The 16,212-nt window shown below is 50.8% G+C and overlaps 2 protein-coding genes across 8 annotated transcripts in view; one reads left to right on the forward strand and one right to left on the reverse strand.

The window, feature by feature from the left end:
- NRG1 (neuregulin 1) overlaps nucleotides 1-16,212 on the reverse strand; it is a 498,771-nt gene that overhangs the window by 191,606 nt on the left and 290,953 nt on the right. The window lies entirely within an intron of this gene.
- On the forward strand, nucleotides 367-3,447 carry LOC104333562 (E3 ubiquitin-protein ligase PHF7). The gene is given in 10 exon segments (XM_075411338.1): nucleotides 367-376; nucleotides 1,059-1,150; nucleotides 1,239-1,340; nucleotides 1,597-1,721; nucleotides 1,804-1,971; nucleotides 1,973-2,020; nucleotides 2,022-2,159; nucleotides 2,376-2,486; nucleotides 2,639-2,757; nucleotides 2,942-3,447. Coding segments are annotated over 10 exon segments (1,419 nt in total).

The following is a 16,212-nucleotide window of genomic DNA, read 5'->3' on the forward strand; positions in this document are numbered from 1 at the left end:
AGCAGGTGGCAGAGCCCCAGGGTGCCCCTGCCTGTACCTGGGCCACACGCAGCCCAGCCGTGCTGATGTCACAGGATGGAACGCTGGGCTCGGGCCTGGCTCAGTGTGGCCTGGTGAGGTGAGGCGAGTGCAGCGCAGGGACGGGGCTGCCGTGGGGCTGCCCAGGGAGGATGGGGGCCCCACGCCTCGGGGCTCTGGGCCTGTGCTGAGACTCACCCGCCTCTCTCTTCTCCCTCACCCACGTCCTGCTTCTCCCTCAGAGTCAGCAGAGGTGAATTTGGAGGTTACGGCCCAGCGCAGGGATTCTCCAGGCACTCCCTGCTGACGTGGCCCACGTCCGCTGTGGACAAGAAGACCCTCGACCCGATGGAGCCAGGTGAGAGCAAAGTGTCCCTCCTGCAGCCTGGCAGAGGGGTTGTCGGGGCCTTAGAAATGCTTATAAATATCTCAAGGGTGGGTGTCAGGGGAATGGGGCCAAGCTCTTTTCAGTGGTGCCCAGAGACAGGACAAGGGGCAACGGACACAAACGGAAGCACAGGAAGTTCCGTTTGAACATGAGGAAGAACTTCTTCCCTCTGAGGGTGATGGAGCACTGTAACAGGCTGCTCAGGGAGGTTGTGGAGTCTCCTTCTCTGGAGATATTCAAGACCCACCTGGACGAGGTCCTGTGCAGCCTGCTGTAGGTGACCTTGCTTCGGCAGGGGGGTTGGAATAGATGATCCCCAGAGGTCCCTTCCAATCCGGAACATTCTGTGATTCTGTGATTCTGTGGGGCACTCAGCGAGGGCCGAGAGTGGTGGCAGGGGGAGGCATGAGCTCCCCGAACGCCCCGGGGCAGGGGCTCCTCCTCTCCTCAGCAAGCAGGGCCCAGGCTGGGCACTGGGCACCTCCCGGGACGCCCGTGCCTGCAATGCCCCCTCCCTCTGCAAAGCCTCCAGCCCTGCCCATCGGCCGACTGGGCAGCCACAGAGCAGCCCTTGGGGGCAATCCCTCAGGGACGCGGCCCCCGGCCCCGCAGAGCTGCTCATTCCCGCTGGTGTTTGCTCTCTCCCCTCCAGCATGCACACTGTGCCGCCGTCCGGAGGCTGACCCAGATATCTGCGGGCACAAACTGCAGAAGCAGGGGCTCTGTGCCCATGAGTTTTGCCTGGTGAGTTCCTCAGGGCTCCCTCCAGCTTTCCGACAGGCCGTGCCCCCCACACTCTCCTCATCAGCTCCTCGCCTTTTCTCCTCTGCAGTATTTTGCCAACAATCTGTGTCAGCAGCGGGTCGAGGAATTAGGCCTCAGGGGATTCCTCCCTGAGGACATTCGGTGCACAGTCAAGCGGGCAGCGCGGAAGGTGAGGACCTGACAAGAACAGGGAGATCTGTGCCAGGAGAGCTTTGCGGGAGTGAAAGAAATCCCAGGCCTTCCAAGCAGCTCGGGGACAAAAGTCTTGCTCCCGGCAGCTCGACAGAGGCTCCAGCCTCGTCTGCCAGGCGGATCTGCGGGCTGTGACCCAGCAGCGGCCACAACCTGCGTCCTGCTCAGAGGTGTGGGGCTGGCTGGGGAGGCCTGGAGGCTGCCACTGACAGGGGATGCTGTACTCTTTCCAGCATTGCTTCGTCTGCGGCGAGACCGGGGCCACCATCACCTGCCGAGACACGCGCTGCCACCGCAGCTTCCACCTTCCCTGTGCCATGGAGGGTGGATGCGTCACGCAGTTCCTCTACCAGTACAGGTACCTCCTCTGCCCTCCTCACCACCACCGGGGAAGGCCCCAGCACTTCCCACCTCACCCATCCCTTTCCTCTTGCCCCCAGGTCCTTCTGCTGGGAACACTGCCCAGGGCAGGCAGTGGAGGCGGCTCCGGAGGAGAACACCACCTGCCTCATCTGCCTGGAGCTGGTGGGGGATGCAAAGTCCCACAGCACCCTGGTGTGCCCGGCGTGCAAGCACGCCTGGTTTCACAGGGCCTGCATCCAGGTAGGAGCCGTTCCCTCGCCCTCGGGGCACGGTGGACGCTCAGCAGCACCAGGGCCTCACTCTTGCTCCTTCTGTTTCTCCTGCAGGGACAGGCTGTCCGCGATGGCATCTGTTCGTTCCAGTGCCCGCTCTGCAGGGACAGGGACACATTTCTCTCTGAGATGCTCATCATGGGGATCCGAGTCCCCTTCAGGTTCGTGTCCTGCTGCCCGGCTCACAAGACAGGAGGGTGCAAGCGCTGTGCCATGCCAAGGGCTGCCCCAGCACGCCTGGCCCTCTGCTGCCTCGTGAGTCTGAGCTTCAGCTTGACAGAGGAGTTGGAAACAGGGCGGGGGGGAAGAGCAGGGACACCCTGCACCTGCCTTACGCCGGGGCAGCAGGGGCTCATCCATTTTTCTTTCTCCATCAGACTGCCATCACGGGACAGCCAGGCAGATGCAGCACTGAGCGAGCGGCACAGCCACTGTGACGCCAGTGACTGCATCTGTCCAGGAGGCCGGGAGCAGGCAGAGGAAGAGGGGTAAGTTGCCAAAGCTGCACCCCGGGGCTCTGCACGGCATCTCTGTCTCGCCAAGGGCTCAAAGCAGAAGGTCTAAGAACGAGAGCTCTACCTGAAAATCCCATGCTGCGGTCACGTTGTCCTCACAGACATGCACCCGTTTGCTTCCCCAGGCCCTGGGAACTGCTCTTGTGCAGCTCCTGTGCTGCTGAGGGCACCCACGTAGGGTGCTCCGACTTGAGGAGCAGCATAGACAGCTGGGAGTGCGACAGCTGTGCTGGCCTGGGCACCGGTAAGATGCGAAGCCCCCACTGCCCCTGGGCTGGTGGCTGGGGGCCAGGCAAGGCCTGGCAGTGCGTGCCCAGGGTGGGCTTGGTAGAGCCTCTCTGCTCCTGGAGGGCTGGCGGCACGGCTCTGGCCTCTCCTGCCCCGCGCCTGGGAGGCTGTACCCTTGACCTTTCTGCTTCTCCTTCCAGCCTCCAGCCCCAGCACGGAGCTCGCCAGGCCCAGCACTGCCAGTCAGCCAGGGGAAGAGTGCCCCAGCAGCTCTCCAGCACTTCAGGGAGGCCTCTGCCCCAGTGGCCCTGGGCCCATGCGGGAGCGAAACCTCTCCCGCTTTCACCATCGGGCCCCAAATCCCTACACTGGGCCCAGAGGTCGCCGACAGAGAAGCCGCATGCCAGCACCACGTGCTGGGAGCGGCACCCCCAGCCAGGCGGTGCAGGGGCCATCCATCAGCTCGCCGGCACCCGAGGCGAGCAGCCCCAGCACCGCCAGACAGCTGGCATCGCAGCCCACCCGAGGGTCCCGAGTGCTGGAGAGCAGCAGGGGCTCCAGCCCCACTGGGCCCTTGCGGACGCAAGACCGCTACAGCTTGCGTCGCCGGGCCCAACACCCTTACAGCCGGGCTGGACGCCGCCATGGGACCAGCCATGTGACATCCTTCCCTGCTGGCCCTGATCCTCCTCTACCAGCACAATAAAGTTGGTCCTTGATCTCTGCACTCTCTCCTCCTCACCGCCACCGGGGAAGGCCCCAGCACTTCCCACCTCACCCATCCCTTTCCACTTCCCCCCAGGACCTTCTGCTGGGAGCACTGCCCAGGGCAGGCAGTGGAGGCGGTTCCAGAGGAGAACACCACCTGCCTCATCTGCCTGGAGCTGGTGGGGGATGCAAAGTCCCACAGCACCCTGGTGTGCCCGGATGCACACGCCTGGTGTCACAGGGCCTGCATCCAGGTAGGAGCCATTCCCTCGCCCTTGGGGCACAGTGGGCGCTCAGCAGCACCAGGGCCTCACTCCTGCTCCTTCTGTTTCTCCTGCAAGGACAGTCTGTGCGCTCTGGCATTTCTTGCTTCCAGTGCCCGCTCTGCAGAGATAGGCATCACTTCCTCTCTGAGATGCTTGTCATGGGGATCCAAGTCCCCTTTAGGTTGGTGTCCTGCTGCCCGGCTCACAAGACAGGAGGGTGCAAGCGCTGTGCCATGCCAGGGGCTGCCCTAGCAGTCCTGGCCCTCTGCTGCCCCGTGAGTCTGAGCTTCAGCTTGACAGAGGAGTTGGAAACAGGGCAGGGGAGAAGAGCAGGGACACCCTGCACCTGCTGTATGCTGGGCAGCAGGGGCTCATCCATCTTCCTTTCTCCATCAGATTGCCATCATGGGAGAACATCTCCTGGATGGCTGGCACACCGCTCTGGCCTCTCCTGCCCTGTGCCTGGGGGGCTGTGCCCTTCACCTTCCTGCTTCCCCTTCCAATCTCCAGCCCCAGCTCGGAGCTTGCCGGCCCCAGCACTGGGAACCAGGCAGGTTCTGAGCTGTCCCATGGCTCCCCGGAAACTGAAACCAGCAGCCCCAGCACCACCAGCCAGACAGCATCGGGGCAGTCTCTTGGATCTCTGGCACCGGACACCATCAGCCCCAGCACCAGGAGCCAGGCGGCATCGGAGCAGTTTCTCGGATCTCCAGCCCTGGAGACCAACAGCCCCAGCAATGCCAACCAGTTGTCATCGGGGCGGTCCCATGGCTTCCCAGCACCAGTGACCAGCAGCCCCAGTGCTGCTAGGCAGGCGGCATTGGGGCCATCCCACGGTTCCTGAGCTCTGGAGAGCAGCACCCTCCAGCTGCTATTGGGGTCCTCCTGCAGCTCCCCAGTGCTTCAGCGCAGCAGCTGCTCCAGCCCGTCTGGTCCTGACATGTGCAAAACCTCTCCCAGATGCAATGTTGGGGGCAAAATCCATACAGCCGGCCCAGAAGACTCCGGGAGAGGAGCCGCACACCAGCAGCAAGTGCTGGGAGCAGCACCCAAGCCAGGTGCTGCAGGGGCCATGCCACAACTCCCCAGCACCTCAGCATCGCCAGCCAGCTGCCATTGGGTCCTCCTGTGGCTCCTAAGCCAGAGAGTGGCAGGGGCTCCAGCCCCCCTGGGCATGCGCAGATGTGAGAACGCTCCTGCTTGCAACGTTGGGACCAACATCCCTACAAGTTGCCTGGAAGATGCCATGGCAAGATGCCAGCACCAAGTGCTGAGAGCAGAATGCCATCCAGGCAGTGCTGGGGCCATCCCGCAGCTCCCCACCACCTGACACCAGCAGCCCCAGCACTACTAGCCAGCTGCTATTGGGGCTGTACCATGGCTCCCTGGCAGTGGAGACCAGCAGCCCCAGCAATGATATATTAAGGCCATCCCACAGCTCCCCAGTGCTTCAGGGCAGTGGCAGCTCTAGCCCACCTGGGCCCAAGAGGTTGCCAAACCACTCCAGTTTTCAACGTCAGGCCCAAAATAGCTACAGCCGGCCCAGAAGATGCCAGGAGAGGAGCCGTGCTCCAACACCAAGTGCTAGGAGCAGCACCCCCAGCCAGGTGGTGCTGGGGCTATCCCACAGCTTGCTGGCACACAAGACCGGCAGCCCCAGCACCACCAGCCAGCTGCCTTTGGGTCCTCCTGTGGGTCCACAGCACTCGAGAGCGGCACCAGCTCCAGCCCCCCTTGGCCCTTGTGGATGCGGGACCGCTCCTGCTTGCAACACCGAGTCCCAACTCCCTACAGCTGGCCCACACACTGTCACGGGACCAGCCGTGCGCCATCCCCCACTGCTGACCCTGATCCCCCTCCACCGACACAATAAAGCTGGCTGTTAATCTCTGCCCTGCGAGATGCCACGCTCATTTGTTGCCTTCCTCCTCCTCTCCCTTTCTCGAGACACACTGTTAGGGGCTGGGCCCAGAATTAACCAAGGTTCGTTATTATCCCAGTGTCCCTGACTAAATCTCTTAGCTAGCCTGATGGGTCCCCAGGGGCTCTGCTTCGTGCTGCCTTTGCTCCACAGGCCCTGTGAAGAAAACACATCTCCTTTGGAGTCAATCAGTGCAGCGCAAGCTCTCTGGAGTGTGTTTAGCCTGCACTGCCACCAAAGGTTGTTACAGCCTTCTTTGTGAGATTACAATAAAACAAGATGTCTCGTTGAAGCTTAGGAGGCTGTTAACTCCATGCTGTGGGGAGGTGCATTCACAGCCGCTAAGTAAAACAAAAACAACAGTAAATAAGGAGATGCTATTTGAAAATCGTTGCAACAAGGACAGACTGCCTCCCTCCTTCCTGTGCTAACAGTGCAGTGTTGGAAAATGTTCTCTCCCCAAGATGGAGAAACCTGAGCTTGGTTCTGTCATCAGTCTGAAGAGATGCACATCTCTTATCTCTCAGGTGTTAACAGGCTCTTAGGCTCCAAAAATTTTGGACTGGTGAAATGCTTGGGAGAGCAGAAACTGGAAATGAGACCATCCTTTCTTTCACGTAAGCACTCTGCTCCCTACCATGCTTTCTTTGTCTCTGGTCCAGTATGTGACAGGACAACAGTGAGTGGACCGATGGAGGTTGTTATCTCCTGTCTGAGCATACCAACAAGTCTAGCCCCATAGACCAGACAAGCAGTTGTAAATTATTTGTGTGGATTTCACCGAGACCTCAGCTAAATGGCCTGCTGTTAAATGCAGAAATTGTTTGGATCCATTTTGTCATTAATACACAAAATGAAAGATGAGATTACTCCCATGTACATACTTCCCCACATGTCTATACACACACACAGACACACACAGACACACACAGACACACACACACTTCCACAGCTAATTCAGCACTGCTGTGTTTCAACTGCAGGTTTTGCTGCCCATGAAAATCAACTAGATGAGCAGCAGTAAACAAAAATTCATTGCATGTGGGGAGAGGAGTCTCTCTGTGTGGGCTTTGTCTTCCTCATAAGTCTTCTTATTTAAATCCTAAGAATGAATAAATACAGTATTGAGAGGATGTACAGTCACTCCAGCTTTGTTTTAAGGTCTTTCATCCCGCAAGATAATTAAGATGTGTCTAATTAAAGTCTGAACCTGTGGTAAGATTCCCTGCTGTGCCTTATCTGTGTAAGATATATATATATATATATATCTAGCTAGCAAGTCCTGACTAAGTTGTGTGATTAATTACAGTGTCCCTGGTTAAATCCCTGATTTATCAGGCATCAAATTAAGCACAGGAGTATTTCTATGGCAACTCCTTTGCTTAAAGCCAGGCACTGACTTAGATACCTTTCAGAAACTGAGTTTGGGAAAGATTATTCTTTCAGAAAATTTTCGTGCCCTTTCCTTTCTAAATAAGTGGAACTTCAGGTAAAAAGTGTCTGATATGCCATTCCTGCTATCAAAGTTTCTCAGCTGCAACCCTCACTGAGAATTTTCTGTGAGTAGTACGTTGTTTTCACCAAGTTGTTTCAGAAAGTTGCATGCAGTTCCCATCACATCCAAGCAGAAGATAATTTTGGTAGGCTTGCCTCAAAAAGAGAAATATGGTGTGCAAGGGTATCATTTCATGCTCTGAAATAAGGATTGAAGTGAAAGGTTAAATAGGAAACTAGTCAAGTGGTAAATTAAAGCCCAGGGAAATTCAGTTATTTCAAGCCTCAAAAAATAATGTTTTGAAATTGTGTTCAATGCAGTGCACTGGTGGGTGAGTTGGAGGTAGGCTGTTACCTGCAGACAGTCTGGAGTGAAAATTGCATATTTGTCTGTTTGAGCCCTGCCAACCATTGGGGCAGGGAAAACGCACCACAAATACACCTGGGTGCTCTATAGTGGTCCTAGGAACAGGACACCTGACTGACAGACAGGAGATGAGAGCACAAATCCAGAAAATTGCTCTCTACATGCCCAGTTCTTGTAATTTCCTTCAGAAGCCTGCTCCTGGCCATTGTTAGAAAAAGAATGTTAAGCTGAATCGGACTTTAGTATGATCTAGTATGACTAGTTCTGTGTTCTTCTGCTTTTATGTGATTTGACAAGTGCCTAAGGTTTCAGGTCAGCAGGAGGCTGCATGGTATTTCTATAAGCAAGTGGTGACTTCAGTGATCTGTAAGTGAGCACTGGTTCAGAGCTGTTTATAGGAACTCATTCCTTCTCCCCATACCAATTTCTTTCCATTTTTTCCACCAGCATAGGGATGTGGTGTGAAGTCCTGTTGCCCTATCCTCTGCCACAGTCAGGGTGACCGGGCCCCTGTGGTTGATGTCTCCTACTTCCTCATTTTGGGGCATCAGAAATTATCAAGCTATACACCTAGGGAAAAGTTGCCAAGGGGAAGTTAAAACTATCTTTTAAAAAATCTTAATTTTTCTTTTCATGGCTTTGAAAATCATGAATGAAGGTATTCTGTGTTGCTTAGTGGTGGTGGGAACTTTTAATTCAGCACAGAATATCAGCAAAGGGCTAAATATTACTTTGTCTGGTGAAAGGTGTGGTAAGGAAGGTAGTGAACGTAGTGTGAAAGCTGAAGAAAAATCCAGAGGTCAGACGCCTGAGGGTGGAAAATTAGCATGGCTCCTTTGAAGTCCACGGAAATAGTGATTTGTACATCTGAAAATTTGACCCTAAGGCATCATGACTATTTCCAGATGACCCCTATTTTAAAACATAGATAGCAAATAACTTTGCTGTTTACTGACTAGTTCCTCCCTTTTTAAAGGAAGTCTGAGTAGGCAGTCAAGCTGGAGACCCTCAGCTCTATAAGTGCTCTGATGTAATCAGGCTGGTGTGACTTCCTCTGTGGATAAAACTTTTTGTGAAATACTCTTTAAACAGAAATCTTTCCAGATCCTCAGGTCATAGACACACACACGCACAAACACACATGCACAAATTACAACTCAGGAGGTGCTGTGGGGCCATGCAGATCACAGTAAACACAATACTTTACCACACTTGAAGACCTAAATACAAGTATATTTAGGGTTCTTTTGGATCAGTGAAAAGTTCTGCAAGCTGTACTCTGGCTGCCAAGTTTCAGTGCTTAAAAATACAAATAACTGGGACCTGGGTACTTCCCTTTGGGGCAAAGTTTTTTAAAAAACCTTCATTAATCCTATCCCTAAGAAAACAATGCAGAGCTCGGTTGTCAGGGAATAAAATGTGTGGTGCCTGTGTCACTAAATTCTTTCAAGTGGTTTTAATTGGCTCATAAAACATTCAAAACTGAGCCAAGACAGGAATCTTATTACCCTAAATGTACTAGTCCTATATAGCTTGCTAGTAAAGCCCTGAAAGTTGTGGGATCACCTCACCAAAGAGAGAAAGAATGTATTTTAATGGCAATTCCTCCTGCAGGTTTATTCATGAGTTAAATTGACAAGTTATTCTGCAAGTTTAGACCTTTGTCTATTCATGATCAACCCACAGAAAGAATGCAAATGCATCATTATAAGGAAGAATATGAAAGTGCTTTTTGATAATTTGATTGCTATGTGTAGCTCTATGCTGGCCCATTATGCAAACCCATTTAATCCTATGGTTTGCTCCTGAACTATTCACCACAGCTGCAGCGGAGAACTTGGTAATTTAGAGTCACCATCTCAGCTATGTGGCTGGTCACTTAAATCACAAAGTTTATGTTCTGAGATGGGAAGGTAACATTTATAACTAAAACCAGGGTCTGAACCTAATCATGGGACTGACAGCAGCCACTGTTTCCAGTGCATAGTGACCTCTATTCTCTGTCAAGGGGTATTAACTACTCCTTCTTTTGCCAGATTTCATTCTGCATCAGGTAAGTGACACTCAGCCTCCAGCTGGCATTCCTTACATCTGTTACTTTAATCATGTGATACCTCCAGATAAAAAGACTCTGCAGCAAAAACAGAGAATAAAGTTGACCAAATCTTCATGATTTAGTAAGAAGCTGTTGGTGAAACCTGGGAGGGTTCAAAAGTGCTGTGAAATATTCTGGGGTACACCAGTAACTGATGTGTTCACACTGAGTGGTTGTGCAATACCACTAGTGGTAACAACATATTGCACAGAGAAAACAAAGAGAAGACATTTTTGTCAAGTATCTTCAGAAGGTATCAGTTGCCCAGGGACACTGACCGAAAAAAACAACTCCAAAGGACCTTGTGAGACTGAACAAATAATTCATCCAAGAAAAGTATCCCTGGGAAATGGACTCTTCCAACACAGTACATTAAGACTTATCAAAACAACACCTGCAGTTGCATTCTCTCAAGCTATGGCAAGTAACAGAAGCCTTCTCTGTCCGTATTGCCAATAAGCTGTTCTTGCCAATATTGCCAATATTGTCCATAACCTGTTAGCAGGCAGTGAAACAATCTGTATCCAAAATGAAATTAATGCCACATCACAGAGACCGAACACAGGATAAAGAAAGTCAGGAAGACAATTGACTTGCTTCCAAACACTAAACTCAGCTGTATGGTTTTCAGTGATGCAGGGTCACGTATGCAACAAAACAAACCAGAGGCGTTCTACTCTCAGCCCATACTACAGGGGAATAGGAAAAGAAAATCTTGCTGTGCATGCAAAGCTCTGGGACCGTGATGGAAAGCTGGATGTTTTGCTGAATTGCCTGACTAACCTACAGAACAACTTCTTAAGAGGCTGAGTTGTGACAGGTAAAAAAGAATGAAAGAAAAAAAACAAAAGGCCTAACAACAATTAATGCAAATGTCAGGTGATTACAGCAAGGCTTTTTAGTGCCTTCTGTAAATATGAGCAAGAAATGGAACAAGAGACAAAGACAGGGAGCAGGAAAAGAAAATTGGCAGGACAGGAACAAAAGCCCCAGCACTTCCCCAGTCTGTGCCGGAGTCCATAAAAGCTTGCCTGGCTGGTGCCACTGCGCTGTCTCAGACCTCCCATTTTCCTGGGTGCAGGAAGAAGAGCACCCAGCACGCCACGTTGCCCTGCAGGTTTCCCCACACGCTCTTTTCAACTTCTGAAGGTAGAACTGGAGTCCTTTGGAGTTAGTGTCAGGTAAAAGATCAGGTTTTGCCTGTGCTTCTGAAACACCTTGGGCTGGCCTCTCCGTACGGACAGATACCATTTAACACAGTGGATAAAGAAATCTCTTGTGTGCATGGGTTGAACTGCAGTCTGCAATAGCAGATGGTCCAGCAGGTGCATGACTTGTCTATAGCAACAGGATGCAAAAGATATTAAAGAATCTGATGAAGTGTCTGATGGTCAGGGACACCTCAAGAAAATAATAAGTCACATTGATACGCATCCCAGTGTTCTGGAAAAAATAATCAGTGAGTGACTGTCCTGAGTAAAGCACTGAGAGCTAGAGGATAAGCTATACTAGTCTGGAGAGAATAATTAGCTAGCAAGGGTTACCACAGTAAAATTAAGATAGTTAAGGATCAGCAAAGCAATCAAATGCAAGTACCATTCCCTATGAACAACTGGGGAAGGCGGGCACAGTTTTGAAATACCACTTTTCTGAATTTGTCATAGTTTCACAGGTAAACTAATGGGTTTGGCAAGCTGAAATGTGATGCAGAGAAGGAAACTGTGCTGTGACTTCCCTTGGGGCTGCAAACTGAGTGACCTAGCACCCAGGCTGACCCTACATGCTGCAGCCCAAGCTGTCTGAGGATCTGGACAGGGGTGGAGGCAATTCAGAGACTGGCTGAGGATAGAAGTAAAAACATTGAGCATTTCATGGTGTCTGAACTGTTTGCAGAGGAGGGTTCAGTCTCCTGTGGCTCCAGTGTGCCTATGTACAAATGCAAAATTTGCTCAAGACAGGGAGAGCTTTCCTACTCCTGTGTGTTTATTGTCTTTCATTCCTTTGTTCAGGGCGACACTTTCAAACCTTTTATTGTCTGCATTTTGGACTGAAGACCATGGTGAAACCTCTCTTTTGCCCCAGATCCCCTATGTTCTCCAAGAGCCTGAATATTCCTCCAGCAAATGCCCACCTGTGCATGTCCATTTCTTCCAGTTTGTCATCTTGCACCCTTGGCCTGAAGACAGTGGTTCTTCTCTTCCTCATTCTGCAGAAGACCCTATTTCTGTTTCAGAGAGGACATGCTCAAGTCTTGGAAACTGTTGAGCCAACCTCTCAACCTCAATCTGGAAGCTGCACCACTCACCCAATAAAGAATCTAATCCATCCTTCAGAAGTTGCATGTAATGTTTACAGGTCGTGGTTACATTTAAAGCAATTTATCTTTGTTCTTGCCAGATAAAAATGTGAAGAATTTACAGACAAGTTTAAACAAAGAGGTGGGATCTAAGTCAGGTTCTTCAGTCAGTGGTGGTTTTACATGGTCAATTGATTACTACTAGCTCTAACATCTTTGACTGCCTTCTGGTAACCACCAAGCAAATGACAGTGTTCACCTGCAAGAAATGTCATCAGTTCTTGAAAAGATTGTCAGCAGCACCATTTTCTTGGCTTAATTGGAATAATTGCTAGCTTTTAGGGGGTCCTTATAACGACTCGCTATTGAACAGAGGTGGAAACTCAAGCATGATGCAGTGAAGCGATTTGTTCAGGAAAGTATGTCAAAGCTGTGGCAGAACCATTAATATGCCAGATCTTCAAATTGTTGTTCCAGCAATCTTAAGAGCACCCTCTTATCTGAGTTCTTTATTCAGGACACAAGAAGTTGTCTGTTTGTTCCTTTCAGGCTGTGTTGCTGAAGAAATCAGGTGGTCCCTGTCAGAGATAGGATGCAGGACACACTAGACCTGCTGTGATCTTTTTGCCAAACTGTGTGGACAGTGCCCTACAAAGTGGCCCTTCACATAAGGTAACATACCACAGGCCACAATGTTTCTGAGAAAGGCTGGCCACACCAGTTTCACCCTAAAAGGCCAGATCTATTGCTCACAGAGATCAGGAGAGAATATTACTACGGGCATTGCACCAGGCACAGAAAAAGTAATTGACAGGAATTAAACAAAGCCAGAGTGGAGGTTTGATACTGTGCCGGACTGATCACATGTCACTTTCAGAAAAGTTAGTGCTCTCTGGGATAGGCGAAACAGTGAAAACATATTTTATTCTCTTTCATGGACATTGATTCAAGACAGCACCTTTTCGACCTCACCAGTACTAAACTCTCAGTAATGCCCATAGGGCCATATGCTGACCTTGGAAGGTACCGGGTTACCCCCAACATAATGGCAATGCCAATGCATGGACCCATAGCTCATACTGTAGCCATTTCTGGCTACATGTCTCTGAAACAGTGCCCATAGTGGTTGACAGCCACCATAATGCAGGCTATGGATGACTGTGTGCACAGCGGGGATGGCTCACCCCCTCTTTCCTGTTCTTCACATGCAGTCTCTCTCCCACGGCCCTCCAATGCCTCTCACCTGTCTTGGGGCTGAACATGCTGAAGGAACTTACTCCAAAAGCTGAAGTTTGGATGTTTGGAGTAAATACGAATCCCAAAGAAACCAGTAGGGCTGCAGAAAGAATGGCATATAAAGATGGCAGAAAACTTTCAGCCCAATAGAAAAAACCAAAAAGGTATTTTATTGGGGCATAGTCCTTGTTGTACTGTCACTGTGTCATGGACAAGGGGGAGGGGGCAGAAATTTGGAGTGTTAGGCAACACTAAGAGGATATGAAAGCACAAATGAGCTACCCCAGCTCCCCAGCTGAGTATTCCTGGAAGCTATCTTAGCTTAGCAGAGAGGACACTGGAGTGGAGGTAAAGGAGTTGGAAGATTCTAAAGAATAAGCTCTCTCTGACCTTTACGGGTGCAGGGACAGGGTTTCAATGGATTATGCCCACTCAGGATGAGATCCTGAGGGTAAAGTACATAGCTCTGCACACAGTTTGCTGAAACAGCAAACTCCATGCTAGGAACTTTTGGGAACAGAAAAGACAAGAAAACAGAGAACATCTCTCTGCCAAACTCAGTTTGCAGCCACATTTTTTTAAACCCTATGCAGTTCTTGTCCCTGCATCTGCTCTGGGTAAAGTACAGAGAAGAGCAAGACAGATGTTTGAAGGCATATAGTCTTGTGGATGTGGTGGAATCCCATGCGCTCCACCTAAGCAGAACAGAGAAGGTGACTAGGGAATTGTTGAAGTAAGGAGCATCAGTAATACCAGAAAGCACTAGTTTCAAACACAACCCCTATTATTTTCAAACATGAAAAGAAGTACTTTTTCACACAACATTTAGCTAATTACATTGCGGAACTCCTTACCACAGGACATTGTGGATGGTAAAGGTTTACGCAGAGTTCAAAAGCAATCTGATAAACTCGTGGACAAAAAGTGATTCAGGAGCTATTAAATCTGAACTCATCACCCATGAGACTCAAGTTCTTGGAAGCTGGGAAAGCATTCCCAAAAATCCCCTTCTGCATACCTCACATGTCCTTACACTCTTCCACTACTGTAGGCTGTGGCCAGTGTCAGGGGCAGGACAGTGGTCTAGATGGTCTTCTGGTCTCAGCTAAGCAAGCTAAATTGAGGCAAGTCATGTTCTCTGTGTCCTTGTTTTTGCTGTGATCATTCTTGTCTAGTTTTTCTTAGTTGGTAAGTTCTACAGGGCAGATGAGATGGATTTTTACAGAGGAGGGGGGTGATCCCCTTGGCTCTGGGCCCATCGGGCCTCTTCCAGGCATTATGTCCTTTTTGGGGCTCCAAAGAGGAGAGACAACAACAAAGCAGAGGGTGTTCAGGAGGTCACTGGTTTGGTAGGTCTGAAGCACTGTTCTGTGAGGAGGTGCTGGTTCAACCTGAAGCAAAGATGGCTTCGGGGCACCTGACAGCACTCTGGCAGTGCCTGGTGGGAAGGAGAGCGACAACGGCATAAGCTGAAGCTAGAGAGGTTCAAGCTGGAGATAAAGACACACTTCTTCGCCATGATGACAACCAGGCAGTGCAACAAGATGTCCAGAGAGGCCCCCTGCTTATATCAGCATCACTACGTGGTCAGGAAGGCCACCTGGGCTTAACGCATCAGCAGACTGCTTGCGATAGATGGTGGGCAGGGAAGCTGCTTTGCCAGCACACAAGGATGTCCTTGTGCTCCGCGGAGAGGAGAGGAGGCATGGGTTGCACAATCTTGCTCATGGCAGCAGCGAGACTAGCCAGAGCTCTCACACCCGCACACCGGGGAGGAGGAGGAGGGGGCTGCTTCCTCTTCCTCTTGCAGAGCTGACAAGGCCTCCTTCTCCTTTCAAGCGTGATGCTGGATGGGCAGCAGGGTGCAGGCACGGCTCTATCAGTGGCCGTGCTGTGGGATCCTAAACAGCACACTGCAGAGCTGTCTTGGAGCTGACAACGGGGCGCTGGAGAGGCTGCACAGCTTCCCTTTCCTGCGACACTTTCTGCCCACAGAAACATGCCTTTGAAAGAGGAATGGCCCTTGCTTGGGGTTTGCTAACTCCAAGCATCCATCCTGCTTTCTACTGGAACAGCGAAGGCTGGATTCATGCCTCCATTGCCACAGGGGTAGTGTAACACCAGATTTATCTGTTACAGAGTAATAACAAAAATCCTACCAGCAGGTTAGGCATTAAATTAGCTTTGGTCTCCCCTGTGGGCCTAATGTATGCTTCTGCTTACTCCAGACCTTATCAGCATCACTTTGCCTGTGAACTCTACTTGCTGGCTATATGCAAAACAAAGCATCATCTGACACTTGTTTTGCCTTCTCTTTTCCCAAAACAAAATGAGGACACAGACAATGCAGGTGATGGAGCATTTCATTTGTGTTCTCTAGTGTGAGCAGAAAGGGGCAACATCCTGGCTGTCAGCAACAGTTGTGCTCAGATGAAGAGCTGGAGTGTGCCCTCCATCAAAGTGGTTGCAACGGTGAACAGGCTTTTGAGACTTCAAGCAAAATCCCTCCCAGCAGAAAGGATCTCCCAGCAGTAAAACATCACCACTGCCATCCAGCAAAATAATGTTGTGGAGTGAAAATGCTTAGGGACCCTGTTTCTCTGTCCAGCTTTGTGATGTAGTTTCTCCCCCTTCCCCTTCCAAAAATCCTGTTTAAAAATGCAGATATTAACCAATAGGCACTGCAAGGTAATGAGAGACATTTTTCCTCATTCCCAGCACAGACTCAAACCGGGCAGGATGCGTTGTCACAGAGGGACCTGTGAACACATGCACTGGCTGCTCATGCTGTTCAGGAACTGGGTGCACACACTCAGCAGAGAAGAATTTCCGTACACCTTCTGGTTTTCCACCTGTGTTCAACCTTGTAACTACAAAGCACACTGCTAACCTGAGTCATTCCATTTAAGTCCATGGGACTACTCACTAAAGCACTACTCATCAGGAGATAGGGTTCTCCAGGCAGGCCACAAATACCTGATCATACTTAAATATGTGCATGTCTGCTCCAGGTATAATTTAAACACCTCCACACGATCCCTTTAACAGCCACAAGCTTTTGGAAGGTCAGAGGAATGCAGGATTGATT

The sequence above is a fragment of the Opisthocomus hoazin genome, chromosome Z, assembly GCF_030867145.1.
Source record: "Opisthocomus hoazin isolate bOpiHoa1 chromosome Z, bOpiHoa1.hap1, whole genome shotgun sequence".
Taxonomy (NCBI): Eukaryota; Metazoa; Chordata; class Aves; order Opisthocomiformes; family Opisthocomidae; genus Opisthocomus; species Opisthocomus hoazin.